This window comes from Drosophila obscura, unplaced genomic scaffold (assembly GCF_018151105.1).
Source record: "Drosophila obscura isolate BZ-5 IFL unplaced genomic scaffold, ASM1815110v1 contig_186, whole genome shotgun sequence".
NCBI classification, from domain to species: domain Eukaryota; kingdom Metazoa; phylum Arthropoda; class Insecta; order Diptera; family Drosophilidae; genus Drosophila; species Drosophila obscura.
Genome location: NW_024542774.1, coordinates 8,317,157 through 8,332,696, shown reverse-complemented (window position 1 = coordinate 8,332,696; position 15,540 = coordinate 8,317,157). Strand labels below are relative to the sequence as shown.

General features: G+C 52.0%; 4 protein-coding genes across 8 annotated transcripts; 1 reads left to right on the top strand and 3 right to left on the bottom strand.

Moving 5' to 3' along the window:
- Positions 1–152: 152 nt before the first annotated feature.
- Positions 153–2,346, bottom strand: LOC111080305 (dnaJ homolog subfamily C member 11). 4 transcript variants are annotated; one of them, XM_041593073.1, is made up of 7 exons: positions 2,139–2,344; positions 1,511–2,087; positions 1,155–1,452; positions 981–1,097; positions 486–912; positions 262–412; positions 153–188 (listed from the first exon to the last, which is right to left on the bottom strand). In XM_041593073.1, exons 1-6 carry the CDS (start codon positions 2,208–2,210, stop codon positions 281–283), a joined length of 1,623 nt encoding a protein of 540 aa, XP_041449007.1. In that variant the 5' UTR covers positions 2,211–2,344; the 3' UTR covers positions 153–188; positions 262–280. The 4 variants fall into 4 exon arrangements, with proteins under 4 accessions (XP_041449007.1, XP_022231512.2, XP_022231513.2 ...); XM_022375820.2 differs by having other exon boundaries at positions 153–412; XM_022375821.2 differs by lacking the exon at positions 2,139–2,344 and having other exon boundaries at positions 153–412; positions 1,155–1,465; positions 1,511–1,709.
- Positions 2,347–2,522: 176 nt separating this feature from the next.
- LOC111080309 (heat shock 70 kDa protein cognate 5) lies at positions 2,523–6,064 on the top strand. 2 transcript variants are annotated; one of them, XR_002608484.2, is made up of 7 exons: positions 2,523–2,798; positions 2,921–2,967; positions 3,301–3,879; positions 3,999–5,103; positions 5,170–5,310; positions 5,373–5,833; positions 5,899–6,064. XR_002608484.2 is itself a non-coding variant. In XM_022375828.2 (6 exons), exons 1-6 carry the CDS (start codon positions 2,709–2,711, stop codon positions 5,481–5,483), a joined length of 2,073 nt encoding a protein of 690 aa, XP_022231520.2. In that variant the 5' UTR covers positions 2,523–2,708; the 3' UTR covers positions 5,484–6,064. The 2 variants fall into 2 exon arrangements, 1 of the variants encoding a protein (XP_022231520.2); XM_022375828.2 differs by having other exon boundaries at positions 5,373–6,064.
- Positions 6,065–6,134: 70 nt separating this feature from the next.
- Positions 6,135–12,123, bottom strand: LOC111080308 (ATP-dependent translocase ABCB1). The gene is given in 11 exon segments (XM_022375827.2): positions 6,135–6,558; positions 6,623–6,769; positions 6,835–7,396; positions 7,467–7,606; positions 7,701–7,787; positions 7,789–8,007; positions 8,079–8,520; positions 8,522–10,030; positions 10,107–10,390; positions 10,461–10,683; positions 11,892–12,123. Coding segments are annotated over 11 exon segments (3,933 nt in total). The 5' UTR covers positions 12,011–12,123; the 3' UTR covers positions 6,135–6,357.
- A 1,043-nt stretch (positions 12,124–13,166) lies between these two features.
- On the bottom strand, positions 13,167–15,268 carry LOC111080296 (SET domain-containing protein SmydA-8). Its single transcript, XM_022375809.2, has 5 exons — positions 15,002–15,268; positions 14,476–14,927; positions 13,878–14,414; positions 13,633–13,817; positions 13,167–13,574 (listed from the first exon to the last, which is right to left on the bottom strand). Exons 1-5 carry the CDS (start codon positions 15,131–15,133, stop codon positions 13,333–13,335), a joined length of 1,548 nt encoding a protein of 515 aa, XP_022231501.2. The 5' UTR covers positions 15,134–15,268; the 3' UTR covers positions 13,167–13,332.
- Positions 15,269–15,540: the final 272 nt, after the last annotated feature.

Below are 15,540 nucleotides of genomic sequence, written 5' to 3'. Positions count from 1 at the left end.
ACATAATATAATCGATATCGATATATTCTCCCTCTAAGGGAAGCAAGCTTCAAGGTAACTTTTAAATGCTGAGAAAATGCCCTATTCCCAAAATAGGGGGTTTGGGTTTGAAAATACAATTAGGCCCATTATATTTAATAAAGCTGTCTTAACCGTTTTTCTGCCCCATCTCTTGGAATGGGTCTTTCCTATTAAGATTAGAAAACAAGTTACAAACACAACTGATGATTTTATACTAAATACAGTATGAAGCACACAGACCGTAGTCCACAAGCCACCATCATGGCAATGGCAGTCGAATCGCCTCGTTGTCCTTTAGGTTTACCACCCTGAATTGGTTCTGGTATGTATACTCTATGCGTAGGATCTTATTGTCCCCAATGCTGGGGTCATAAAAGCCGGGCAGATCGCTCTGTAAGGTAAGGGCCAGGAATTGCATCAGTTAAATCAAATTTGGCATCAGGCAGGGCAGACAGTGAACAAACCTTTGAGGAATCGTATAGCTGCAGGGAGCTGTCCCTGACCAGGCACTGAATAGGTATGGTAACATCGAGCGACAGCTCAGGCTTGAACTGGGTGCTGCTGTTTTCCGTTGTGCAGCCATATACGGCTCTTGTGACGACCAGTCCAGTCTTCTGCAGTTCCTCCGTCATGATGCGATGGTAGGTACTCTGCATAAGATGGACGGCGGCACTGGCCTCCTGCCTCTTGGCCAACAGGCGCTGTTCGTTCTGCCTTTTTGTACGCTCCACTTCGACGCTCTTGCGCTCGGCGTCCATCGGGTCCATAACGGTCTTCTTAATCAAGAACCACGCAATCACGGGCGTCACCGAGGCATAGAACACAGCGGCGGGCACTATCTCATCGCTCAGGTGGATAGGAAAGACATAAGACTGATTCGATCGTAGTATTCTGCAAAGCAGAAAAGCGAAGCCATCAATTTAGTTCCCCATGCAGGCCACTCTCTCTGTTGTACTTACTTAAATTTAAGGATAACTCCGGAAGGCACGCCAATCGAGACAGCTGCTGTCACCGAACTGTACTTGGAAATCTTCTTCTCCAGCCCATATTCGCCCATGAAGCCGAACGTGCCGACCCTGCAATAAGTAAATCCTGTTAATCGACCCAATCTGCCGATGTTCCGTGCTCCTTACTTGACGGCCAGCTTCAGCTTCATCTCGTCCTCTATCAGCTTGCGCGTGTAGGAGAGGCCAAAGTAGATGTGCGGCGACCCAATTACAAAGGATGAGCTCAGCGCGTACTCGTCCTTGTTGTGGTCAATTTGTGTGGACATGGTCGACTGGGGACCCGCGTTCAGCGTCAGGCTGCCCACCGTGTGCTTGTCCAGCTGCACAGCGAGCGTGGAGAACAGGGCGGGTATCACACCATGTTCCCGGAAACTCATGTTGGTCCCGCCGTTGAGCGTCAGCTTGGGAGAAAGAGTGCGTCCACCTGTCGGTACATACTTTAGATATATTGCAGGCTGGGCCCTGGCACACCGATTACTCACCCTTGAGACCCACCAGGAAGCCGTTTCCCGCACCCGCACAGACCTCCAGCCAGCCCTTGTTAAGGAGTCGACGGCCAGCCACCACAAACCCGCCACTGCCATTGCCGTTGGAAGAGTACAGGTTGCCGCTCATGATTATCATGTCCTTGCGCGTCAAAGGGGCCTCAATCGACTGTGCAATGCTCATCGAGCCAATCTCCACGCGGGGCATTTCCGTCTCATCGTACGGTGCGAATATTTCCGTTGCATTCACATTAATGGTGATGTTCCCCCGTGGATTAGTTCGCTGCTGCAGGCGACGCTCATCCGCAGCTTGCGCGAGGCGTTCGTACTCCTCCCTGATCTCTGCCGGAGTCTTCGTCCGGTGAACAATCTCCCAGCCCTCAGTTCTCAGGCCCTTTACGCCCACCGAGTCGTAAATGGCCCTCTGGTGGGGATCAGACAGCACCTCGTACGCCCGCTTGGTGCGGTTGAACATTATCTCCGCCTGCTTCTTGCTGTCCACATCGTAGTGCTTGTCCGGGTGGTAAATGCGGCTCTGCTTCCGGTATGCTGTATTGATTTGCTCTGTGGTGGCCTAAAGAACAAATTGATAAGCCTGTGACGTGCCGGGTGACGATGCACTTACATCTCGGGGCAAGTTCAGAAATGTGTAGTAGTTCTCCTCAAGCTCGGCGTCCGATTCATTCTCCGAAGCCATGGCGCGGGCCGGTAAAAACGGTAAATGCTGCCCCTGTTTGGTTTAGCGTATACAATCAAAATTTTTGAAATTTTTATATACTTTTACGCAATGATAGACTGATGTATGTACATGTGTTGGGCAGTGTAACCGTACGGAATGCAGTTCACACCTCTGGTCACACTACTGGCCGCTAGAAAAATATATGACATTTGTTTGCTGGCAAACAGTTTTTGGATCTGAGTACTAGGCTTTAGAAGGAAATCGAATAGTATCGATTTTGATTATGTGAATCGAATTTACACTCAAAAGCCGAAAATATTTACTAAATTTAAAATAAACGAACCTGCACCTGCGCTGACAACGCTGACAACTCTGGCTGAAAAACCTATCGTTCTGTCGGACACCGATTACTTTTTCTCCAGCCCTCGCCTCTTACGGGAAACGTGCTCCGACGTTCTGACGAAATTTTGCTTTTTAATTTGACACCACATCGTGCAATTAAAGTGAATACCGAAAATGCTGCGTGTTGCTAAGTTGTTGCCCGGTCTTGTGCGCCAAGCCGGCGTTGTGCCCACAAATGCATCTGGATCTTCCTGCATGTACCGCGTAAGTACCACGACCGTCGTCTTTACATAATAGTCGGAGCGGCATGCTATTGTGCGGCTCGTTGCGGGTCATGTTTTGCGCGAACATTCCATAAAGATCGATGCATTCTTTCCTCTTTGCAGAGCCTGCCAGGTGCCAGCAATGGTCTGTGGGGTCAGCAGCGCTACAAGTAAGTGAACTTTAATTAATTTACACAAATAAAATGAAAATGAATGCAGAGTGAAGAGGATGCCGACTGACCGGTCGGTCCCATGGCTGCTAAGTTGTAGGGCTGTGCTTATGTAACGGATTTCAGATTCCAGCAGCAGATTCGATGTTGCATCATAAGGGATGCCAAGAGTTCATTGATTGTTGATTAAAAGCCTCGGAGCTTGCTCGAGCAGAGATAGGGGGCGCGGCCTAGTCGCTTATCTAAGCCGGCGGTCCTTACCGGCGTTATCAATTTTCGGGTGTTCGCCATATGCTCATGAGCAATCCATTTTTCACTCTTTATTTTGTTTAGGTCTAGCGAGGTCAAGGGTGCTGTCATTGGCATTGATTTGGGCACCACCAACTCCTGCCTGGCCGTCATGGAGGGCAAGCAGGCAAAGGTCATTGAGAACGCCGAGGGAGCCCGCACCACGCCCTCCCACGTCGCCTTCACCAAGGATGGCGAACGCCTGGTGGGCATGCCGGCCAAGCGTCAGGCTGTGACCAACTCAGAAAACACCTTCTATGCCACAAAGCGCTTGATTGGCAGACGTTTCGACGATCCCGAGGTGAAGAAGGACATCAGCAATCTGTCCTACAAGGTCGTCAAGGCCTCGAACGGAGATGCCTGGGTCTCGTCCACCGATGGCAAAGTGTACTCCCCCTCGCAGATTGGCGCCTTCGTTCTGATCAAGATGAAGGAGACGGCCGAGGCCTACCTGAACACACCCGTCAAGAACGCCGTGGTGACTGTACCCGCTTACTTCAACGACTCGCAGCGTCAGGCCACCAAGGATGCTGGACAGATTGCCGGTCTCAATGTTTTGCGTGTAATCAACGAGCCCACAGCAGCGGCCCTGGCCTACGGCATGGACAAGACAGAGGACAAAATGTAAGTGCACCGATGCCGGTTTTTCTCCCCTTTTGTGTGTGGTGTGTATGGTGTGTGTGTGTGTGTGTGGTGTGTGTGTGTGTGTGATTCGTTCATTACATTCACATTATCTTTTATAGCATTGCCGTTTACGATCTGGGTGGCGGCACTTTCGATATCTCCATTCTGGAAATCCAGAAGGGAGTCTTCGAGGTCAAGTCCACCAACGGCGACACCCTGCTGGGCGGTGAGGATTTCGATAATCATATTGTCAATTTCCTGGTGGCAGAGTTCAAGAAGGACACAGGCCTCGACATCCGCAAGGACAACATTGCCATGCAGCGCCTGAAGGAGGCGGCCGAGAAGGCCAAGTGCGAGCTGTCCTCCTCCCAGCAGACTGACATCAATCTGCCCTATCTGACCATGGACTCTGCAGGTCCCCAGCACATGAACCTGAAGATGACGCGTTCCAAGCTGGAGAGTCTTGTGGGCGATCTTATCAAGCGCACCATTCAGCCCTGCCAGAAGGCACTGTCCGATGCCGAAGTGGCCAAGTCTGAGATTGGAGAGGTGCTGCTGGTTGGTGGCATGACGCGCATGCCCAAGGTTCAGTCCACCGTGCAGGAGCTGTTCGGACGCCAGCCGTCGCGCTCCGTCAATCCCGATGAGGCTGTGGCCGTCGGTGCCGCCGTTCAGGGCGGTGTCTTGGCCGGTGATGTCACTGATGTGCTCCTGCTCGATGTCACTCCCCTATCTCTGGGCATTGAGACCCTTGGCGGAGTGTTCACTCGCCTGATTTCGCGCAACACAACGATCCCCACCAAGAAGTCGCAGGTCTTCTCGACAGCCAGCGATGGCCAGACCCAGGTGGAAATCAAGGTGCACCAGGGAGAGCGTGAGATGGCCAACGACAACAAGAAGCTGGGCTCCTTCACACTGGTCGGCATCCCACCCGCACCACGCGGAGTGCCCCAGATCGAGGTGGTCTTCGATATCGATGCCAACGGCATTGTGCACGTTTCGGCCAAGGACAAGGGCACCGGCAAGGAGCAACAGATTGTCATCCAGTCGAGCGGCGGTCTGAGCAAGGACGAAATCGAGAACATGATCAAGAAGGCCGAGGAGTACGCCAGCGCCGACAAGATCAAGCGCGAACTGATCGAGATCGTCAACCAGGGCGAGAGCATAGTGCACGACACTGAGACCAAGATGGAGGAGTTCAAGAGCCAGCTGCCCGCCGAGGAGGTATGCAGCAGTGCACAAGGGACTCTTAAGGTTTGATCTAACTAATCCGAATCGATTTACTTCTAGTGCGAGAAGCTGAAGAAGGAAATTGCCGATCTGCGCACTTTGCTGGCCAACAAGGAAACCGCCGATCTGGAGGAGGTCAGGAAGGCCACCAGCTCACTGCAGCAGGCCTCGCTGAAGCTCTTCGAGATGGCCTACAAGAAGGTATGTTGTCTACAAATATGACCAGGCTCTTATCAGCTAATCAATTGATTATCTCTCGGCAGATGTCCGCTGAGCGCGAGAGCAGTGCTGGCGCCGGATCCACCGATAGCACCGGCAGCAGCAGCAGTTCAGGCGACGCTTCTGGCGAGAAGAAGAAGGAAGACAAGAACTAAATTAGGCAACCATAGTCATAGTTGTTGTTTCCCCCTATTTAATGATAGCCCCTTCTGGATTTCTATTAAGTTTTACGTTTAACATAACTACATCATATTCCTTTTCCAAATCATAAAACACAATCCACACGTGAATCAACACGGCATTTACCCAAAATGTGTGACAGAAGTGACAACCCAGAAAGCAGACGAAACAAGAACAAAGACCATCCATGGGAGCCAGCGATCGATTGCATAAAGTTTTTATTGTTTATTATGGAACCGATCGATGGAGCTCTCCTCCCCCCCAACTCCACCCCACGTCCAACTGGAGCTGTCCTTCAAGTGCTTGCGGCGGTGCTGTGTTCGCTGTAAGATTTTGCTTATTTTTACGTTTATTCTAACTACCATCTAGTTGTACGATAACCGATCACAGCACAAATTCAGCCACTGAATCAGCTTCCCGCGACACGCGACAGTCTGAGGTCATAGGTCATACTTTAAGCTAAATTTGTACGTTGGTTTCCAGTGGACAACCAACCAACCAAACCAACCGACCGACACTGGGTAAAATGCAATTAAATTTAAAAATCGATGTAAACTTAAAATAAACAAACAAACAAAAACCAAACACACAAATACAAAACTACGAATAGATAGATGTGTTTTTTTTTTAAATTTCGTTTTAGGTTTAATTAAGAATCAAATTCATACATAAATTCCGGGAACTCTTAGAGAATGACATAAATAATCTTAGGTCTATGAACTTCTTTGTACAATCGAATACTACTTGACTTTGATCGCAATTCCTTAAGCTATTTAACTGTCTAAATCTAGATATACATGCTATGGTATAGGTGTCCTATGCTATGGCGGATGGCAGTGTAGTGTCTGTCTACATGGCTCCGCTCTGCAGCTTGTAGAGCGTGTAGTAGAGGCCGCGATTCTCCAGCAGATCTTTGTGGGAGCCCGTCTCGCAGACGACACCGTTCTCAAACACAAAGATCACATCCGAATGGACAACGGTGGACAGTCTGTGGGCTATGCTGATTGTGGTGCGCCCCTCGGATGCGGCATCCAGCGCATCTTGGACAACCTGCCAAAGGATAAAGCAAAGGATTTAGTCTGCTAAGAGCATCTGCATCGAGGGATGGACTTACCTTTTCGCTCTCGGCATCCAGGGCCGAGGTGGCCTCGTCGAGCAGCATGATCTTGGGATTCCGGATGAGGGCGCGCGCAATGGCAATGCGCTGCTTCTGACCCCCAGACAGCTGGGCTCCCTTCTCACCCATTCGCGTGTCGTAACCCTAGGGAAAAATCACAGATTATTGACAAATCTACAGGGGACACGACCTGGTTTCTGGTTGCTTACCAGCGGCAGACTCGCGATGAACTCGTGAATATTGGACTTCTTGCACGCCGATATGATCTCCTGGTCGGTGACAGACCTCGCGTTGTCGCCGTACGCAATGTTCTCCCGAATGGTGCGGTCAAAGAGGATCGGCTCCTGAGACACGATGCCGAGTTGCTGGCGCAGATTCGACATCGAGACATCTCGGACATCGTGCTCATCGATGAGCGCGGCGCCCTCGTCCACGTCGTAGAAGCGCTGGATCAGCTGGATGCAGGTGGATTTGCCGCAGCCGGAGGGACCGACCAGAGCCACCTTCTGGCCCTTCTTCACGCCCAGATCCAGACCCTTGAGCACCTGGATCTCCCTGCGCGTGGGATAGCTAAACTCAACCTTGTCGTAAGTGACTTTGCCCTGGCAGTGCCACGGTTCGCGCGACACTCCCGGCCGGTCCACAATCGTTGGCTGGCGCTGCAGGAACGTGAAGATTGTCTTCGCGGCAGTGATGCCCTTCTGCATGTTGGGGGCAAAGGCCAGGGCGTTGGCTATCGAGGCTGTGCCCATGATCAAGGCCTGGGATACTCTGCAAGGGAAGGTAACTGTAGTACTGGTCCTCTCTCTCTCTCTCGATTTGCACTGCTTCGGGCACTTACTTGAAGACATCGCCGAACTGGATGCCCCGATTAATCACGCACCAGGTGCCGTAGTACATGCAGGCGGCATATGCGAAGAACATCAGGGAGCGGGCAAGGCCATAGACCAGGCCACGGAAGTGGGTGTTTCTCTTGGCTATCTGTGTTGGGGAGATGGCGGAGATTGCGGGGATTGCGGGGATTGCGGGTCAGTGTTCGAGTCGCGTATGGTTCCAGCTACTTGTGGCTACTCACCTTGACGGACGGGATGAGCATGCCGACGTATGTCTGGTGGAACATCTCCTCGCGGCCCAGGGAGGCAACGGTGCGAATGTTGGAGACCAACCTCGACGGCCAGCTTGGTGCAGTTCTCCATGGTCTTGGCTGTGCCCATATTCTCCTCGCTCATGAGCATGCGCTGCATGTAAAAGGAGATGAGGATGAAGGGCGTGAAGGCGAGAGCGACCAGACCCAGGCTCCACTCGTAGTACATGGACAGACCGATGCCGAGGGCCAGTGTGGAAATCGACTGAATGATCGTGCCGATCCTCTGGCCAGTTGCCTGCGGGAATCATTTGGAAAGAAAAAGCAATCAGCAGGGGATTCCAGTGGGAGTTTAGTGGCAAAACTTACGCCTTGGACAGCGGCTGCATCACCGGAGAGGCGGGCACAGAGGCTTCCCGTGCCGTTGGCCTTGTCATCGAACCAGGCCACCTCCTGCTTCAGCATTCTCTCGAACATCAGACCGCGCAGGCGCTCCGTGAGCCGCTCTCCCGCGACGCCAAAGAAGTAGATCTGCAGGAAGGTAGCGATGCCCACGACTATGCCAGCGATCAGGAAGTAGAGACTGTACTGGTTGCTGTTCTCGCGGACGTACTCGTCGTTGTCCTTGACGGACAGCACCTGCATGATGCTGCCGAAGAGCACCGCGAAGATGGGCATGGCACAGCCCATGATCACGGAGGAGATGCACCCAACGGTGACTTGCGCCCACTCCGGTTTGCTCATCTTCATCACCTCCACCATGGGCTTGACCTCGTTGGGGTCCTTGACCTTCTTCTTCTTCTTGTCCTTTCGTGACGGCCTTTGGCTCCTCCTCGTCCTCCTCCTCCAGCACCTTGATCTCCTCCTCGTCCTCGTCCTTGATGTCGAAGTTCTTGTAAATGTCCCCGCTGGGGCTGAGCACGCTACCATCATCCTCGCCCAGCTGTGTGGTAACCAGATTGAAGTAGTGGCTCTTCAGCATCATCAGCTCCTGGTGCGTGCCGCTCTCCACCACCTCGCCCTTGCTGATCACCACAATCCTGTCCGCCCGCCGCACCGTCGACAGCCTATGGGCCACAATGATGGTCGTGCGTCCGGCACTGACCTTCTCCAGGGCAGCCTGCACCTTCGCCTCGCTGGCGGTGTCCAGAGCCGAGGTAGCCTCGTCCAACAGCAGAATCTCCGGGTCGCGAATCAATGCCCGTGCAATGGCAATGCGCTGCTTCTGACCGCCGGACAACTGGGCTCCGCGCTCGCCCACCAGCGTCTCATAGCCGCGTGGCAGCTTCTTGATGAACACGGCCGCATTGGCGGCTTCGGCTGCCGCCTCGATGTCAGCACGGGTGGCGTCCTCCCGTCCGTAGCGGATGTTCTCGTAGATGGATGTGGCGAAGAGCACGGGCTCCTGGCCGACGACTCCGATGCGGGAGCGCAGCCAGTTGATGTCGATGTCCCGCAGGCTGGTGCCGTTGAAGAAGAGATCGCCGCCGGAGGGGTCGTAGAAGCGCTGCAGCAGCTGGATGCAGGTGGACTTGCCGCAGCCGGAGGGTCCGACCAGGGCCACCGTCTGGCCGCGATGGATCTTGAGGTTGAGACGATTCAAAATGGGAATCTCGCCGCGCGTCGGATACTGGAACTCGACGTCCCGGAACTCGATGGTATTGAGGGGCTCGTCGAGGCTCTTGCCCTGGTGGCCGATGGGATTAATGGTGGGGATCTGCTCGATGATGTGGAATACCTTGGCGCAGGCGCCTTTGGCAATGCCGAATGCCTCGATGTAGGGCGCAGCCATGCCAATGTTCATCGAGCCCATCATCACCGAGAAGAAGACAGTGATCATAGTGCCGGCGTCGTAGCTGGCGTAGTAAGGATCGTGGTATCCTTTGATCACCAGCCCCACGCCGTACCAGAAGGCCAGGGCATACGAGGCGTAGATGAAGAACCAGAGCATGCCGAAACCGATGCCGGAAAACATGTTGCGTTTGATGTTCAGCAGCTTGGCGGCCACAACCCGCTCCTTGTAGGCGGACACCTCCTTATCCTCTCCCTCGAACGCCTTCACCGTGCGGATGCCGGACAGGGCTCCTTCGGCCACGACTGCTGCTCCAGCGTACTGGGTCACCTCTTGCTTGGCCAGCCTGGCGGTAAGCACCGCCACCAGTCCCATCGCGACAAAAGTCAGCGGCAGGCTCGTGAGGCACACCAGCGACAGCTGCCAGCCCTTGACGAAAGCCAGCACCAGGGATCCCACAAAGGACACAAAATAGTGGATGAACATGACGACCTTTTCGGCGAGACCATCCTCCATTTTGGACAGATCCCTAGAGAGAGAGAGAGAGAGAGAGTTGGAAGACCAGTTAATGGGATGGGTGGGTGTATGCTTGGGTAGCAACCTACTCGTTCATGCGACTGGCCACCTCGCCGCTCTGGTTGAAGTCATACCAGCTCATGTCCTGGTGCAGGATGGAGCGGAAGAACTTGGATCGGATGGTCTGAATCTGGGAGTGGGCGGCGTAGTTGAAGCAGGTGATGGAGAGGTAGGAGCACACCAGCATCACAATTCCAATGTACGTGTTCTGCAGCGAGAACTCGCGCACCTTGTCCAGCAGCAAGTCCCCCTGGTCGTCGCCGTCTCGCTGGTACGTCCTACCCTCAGTTGTGCCGCCGAAATTGATCATGTTCTACAGAAAGGTATAATGGATGCGGTATTTGAGAGGGAACACACACAAACCACTGACGATGACCACTTACGTTGGCCAGGTTGCCGAAGACCAAGCTGTTGGCTGGAGTCGTGAGGCCTGTGGCCACGGCAGACAGGAGTCCGATGATATAGAGCGTGCGATCCTTGGTGGTGGCATAGCGGAACATCTGGAAGTAGCCCACCTGCTTGACCTCCTCCTTGTACGAGCCATCGTCCTTCTCCTCCTCTTCCGCCTCGTCATGCTTGGAATTCTTTTTCGTCTTGTTGGGTGCGCTGCAATAAAGGGCGACGCGCATGCCAATCATTGGTTATTATCACAGACGGTTTCTATTGACGCCATAACTCCATGAACATGAACCCCATCCAGTGACCGTGGCCCTATCGCGCCAGGCGAGGCACGCCATTGCGAATTTCTTATCGGCATATGACACCAGTCCCTACAGCCCCCATATCAGCGCATACTACACTTCACTTCAGCTTGGCTCCATATCAACTATCAAAATATCAAAATGCAGATACGCGTATAAGCATAGGTGCGCATATATGTATGTATGTATGTACCATTATCATATTGTGCGCAGACCTGTTCTATTGTGCTTTTGTTCTCCAAATTTATTGCATTAGCCATCGATGAACGATAAACGAACGAACGTGAGAAGCGGAAAAACAGATACTCTCACTGTTGTTTATTGCAGTCAGTTTATAGTTTAATATTCAAATAATGATTAATTATTTTCTCATTGGTCGTATCCACAATGAACGAGAGAAAGAGAGAAACCAGCAGAAGGGCCTGTAGATCAGCTGTATACAAAAGTTGTCCCGCTCTAACCCATTAGTACAGATTGATGCTGCTTGCTTTGCACTTGCAGGAACACACATACAGCAACACAAGGCACATGTACATTAGCAATTTCTACTGGTGTTCACTTGTTAAGCCAAGTGTTGCTCCTGTGAAGCCAACACTACTTTATACAGAACTGACACTCGAAATGATCTCAATGAATCCTCAAAATTCAACTATTAAGCTGAGTGGAATCTGTAGTAAATCTTTGTCACTTTTGTTTCCATATTTGCACACCTCGAGGAGGCTTGAGTGGGTTCGAAAGGGTATTCACAAGGTCGCCATTTGGATGTTTTATTAGATATGAATTAGCTATGTCATCGTTGAAATGCGCTTTCGGTGAAAGGTGAAAAACTTCTTTGGTATTTCGTACAGAAACAATGGCAGAGGTACACATATTTCACAAGAACAAAATCATAAAATTCCTTCCCTTCCCAAGATTATGCGCGGAACTCTATTATCACTTAGGTTTGGTATGTTCTGAAGTTCAGAATCTGAACTATAATTTCACTACACTGTTTTTGCTACTCCACGCTGAATCTTTCTTGAAGAATTTCACAATGATTCATATATGCATTCACTTTGGAGTAGGTCCTTTGATCTGGTATATGGCAGCACTATGGCGGGTAATCTAACTTACAAGTTTTTTGAGTCTTTGTCCTGGTCTTCGAATGCAGATGAGCCCAGGACGATGTTCGTTTTGTACTGCAAACGCGATTTGTCATCGTCCTTGACGATGTCGCCATTCGAGGCGGTCATCCTGTGTATGTCTCGAAGGAAAAGTCACACTATCGATCAATATCAATATCAGTATCAATCCGTTTAAGGTATCAGAGACCGCCTGGTGCTGGAGCTCAGCGAAAAAGACTATTAAAATGTGTGCACAGGCGCGGGCATTTATATATTCATAAAGCTTCGAGCAGGAAAAGCCATACAATCGACGGTTATCACGTCTGATAGTGCTTATCGACCATGTTAATTGAACAAGTGCCCAATTCTTAAGACTAACGGTGATTCTGGTCTGCTGGCGAAATACCTGAAATGGAAATGAATTACCACAGCACGTGAAAGCGTGGAATGTGAGTGCTCCCAATGGAATGCTATGACAGCGTCAAAGGAGGAGGAATTTCCAATGGGTTTCTAAATGAACCTGCGGTGGGGGTATCCTCAAAGCCAGCACATACATACATACATACATACTCCATGATCAATTGGCTACGAAATTTGATAGTATATCAGGGGGGCATACGTACAAACGCTTAAATGCAATAAATCCATTAATTGCATATCCAAGATCCAATCGATCATGGCATGGCCAAGTGTTTTCCATAGATTACACATATTGAGGTGAGTATTTCATCATCTGATAGATGTACCCAGGAGTCAATTGTGAGTCCTTCTTCCTGACTTTTGGATAACGAATGTAAGCCCACCGATTAAAACTGATTTAAGCTGAGCTATAAAAGTGCTTTTTATGTGCACTAAGATAAAGAAGACTTTTTCCATTACCTTCGTGCATCAGATAAGCAAAGTCATCGTTATCACCACGCTCTACTCTACTCGAAGTAGTCTATGAATGTATTATGAGTAATTCCCCCTTCGATTTCTTTGATTTTGGGGAACAGCTTGCCACTGATCAAATCACTCAGCTATAAAACGCTGAGAGTTGAGGAGGGAGTGCAGCCGAAGGAGGGAAAGACTAGCCAGCCATGACTACAAAGTACAAACACACGCAAACACGGAATATCTTATCCTTATCGGGCCTTCCTCACGCGCCCGAATATATTGTACAAATCGAATTAGATACGGTCACCCGGCTATGACGTGACCAGGGACTGACTCTGACTCTGCAGATTTTACGTGTGCCGTGAATGGCACTGGCAAATCCGATTGGAGGGAATCGCGGGTGTAGATAATTAAGCAAATCCAGTAATGAGAATTTATTGTTAATTGCCAAACAGGCATACACTTGAGACCCCCAGCGGTGGGGCTGGTTTGGTGCTTCTGAACAATTGCTGCTATCTGTGGACGACATGAGTACTCTGAATCAATTGCTGGGCCATGGATGGGATGGGGGGCAGCTAGGAGATCCTCATGACCATGCGCAGGGCATCGCGATTGATTTTGGCCTGCTTGAGAATGTGCCCCTCCACAAAGATGTCCGACTCGTACTGCAGGTAGTTCACGCACTTGTCCACGTACAGCAGGGACTCCTCCAGCCGCTCCTTGGGTGACAGACTCGTCTCCAGGGAGACGCGACGCGTTTGCTCGGCAATGGCCGAGTGCAGCTCGAAGCAGAGGGTGCCGAGGGTGCGTACCTCACCTGTAGATAACAGAACATAACACTTGAGATAACGCTCCCCAAAGGCAATCTCACTTACATGAGGCAATGGTCTCGTATAGCTGGACAAGCTCCCAGGCGAACTGCAGCTTCAGCGCCAGCTTGTCGTCGGCAAGCACCATAAGCTCTTGCTGATCCTTGGCCAGGAGCTGCACCAGCAGAATCTTCACCTCGCTCATGTGGAAGTGACGCGGCGGCAGCCACTTTTCGTAGTGCTTCAGGTATCTGCAGTAGGAAGGGATGAGAACGAGTTGCGGACCACTTTTCCACCTGTCAATTGCTCACTTCAAACCATTTTCGGCCGTCTTCTCCATGCTCTGCAGGTCCTTGCCCGCCCGCTCTAGGATGCCATCGATGTAGTGCCTCTGCACCTGCTTCTGGCACTCGCGGCACTTCCAACTTGCATTCCAATCGTCGGATTTGCTGGGCAACATCAGACCATCGCAACGGCGATCCTCGCACTTGATGGCGCTGTAGTTGGTGCCCAGCTCCGTGACATCTGTGCAGCGTGCGCAGGCGCACTTGAAGAGCTTCGTCTGGACGAGATGGCGCTGCCGGTCGGCGGTGCCCCACATGGCATCCGAGTAGCAGATGCTCAGGTGGGCGTTCTTCTTGATCTCGCGCGGCGCCCACAGGATGCAGTGGCCGTTCTTGTTGAAGCTCTTGGCCAGGTTCGGCAAGCAGGAGTGCTCCGTGAAGGATGCCGTGTAGAAGACTGCCACGTGCGGCGGATCCGAGGTGGGCACTTCGTGGCCATTGATCTGCAAGGCGCCCACTGCTCTCATCACCTCCTCCTCGCTGAACCTCTGCGTCTTGAAGAACCTGCGCGGGAATCGATTCAATTAGAATCTCAGCCAGAGAGTCCTGCCCGCGGGCTACCTACTTGGGTATGAACTGGCCAATGCTGGCCAGGTCCGCCTTCCACTGGTTGGAGCCACGCCTGGTCGACTCCAGCGACTCGAGCTCCTGGAACTTGCTCGCCTTCTCCGGACTCGTCTCGCCGATGAGCAGACATCGCACGGTGCTCACGCAGGTGTACAGCGGATGGGAGCCGTTGAACTCGTTCACATTGACCTTCTGACCCCGCTCCTGGGTGAGCTGACACTCCGCCCGATGCTCATCGAGCGACTTGCACTCGGGCCCACACAGCGGCCAGCCGCACAGGTCGCACTCGATGTGATCCTCAGGCTCGATGCTGTTGAGGCAACCCATGCAGACGGGGGTCGTGATCTGGGCTGGTCCCCGCACCAGCGGCGCTTCCTTCAGTATGATCTCGTGGGGCTTTATGGTGCGCGTGGCCACCAAGTGTCGTCCGAGCAGCTCATTGTGAGAAATCTGATAGCGAAAGCGAAAGGGTGGTAGAGGTTGAGGTTATGTCGCTGCGGGGAAAACTTCGGGAAAGTTTTTACCTTGAATGGGTGGCAGCTGGACTTGTGGGCCTTCCAGTCCTGCTTCTGGTGCTGCACGCTGCAGTAGGATACCTGGTTGCAGTTGGAGCACTTGCTCTTGGTCGGCTGCTCGCACACATTGCAGGGATTCATCGCAATCGATGAGCAGTGGACCACCGATGCTTTTCCAACGAGATTCTCCTACACACTAACAGATAGCAGCCCAGCGCGTACACCTATCAGTGCGGTGTGTGCATCCACACGAGCGTCGAGTCGAGTCCACTGGCACACGACGATTCGTTGGGTCTCTTGAAACTATGCCGAGCTGTCGGGCTGTGTTCATTAGAAGAGCACATCTGTGTGTGGCCTGTACATGGGTGAGGGATGGGTGGATGGGGGGTAGGGACTCTATAAATAACCCACTGTGGCACTGTGGAGTGGACCAATGCTGTGCTGAACGCACACACTCATGTGTGGCCGAGGCACTCACCCCTAAAAGTATCCTTTAAAACATGAAAAAGAAAACTTTTACTGAACTAAAAGTCTCTTCAGAGTCCGTT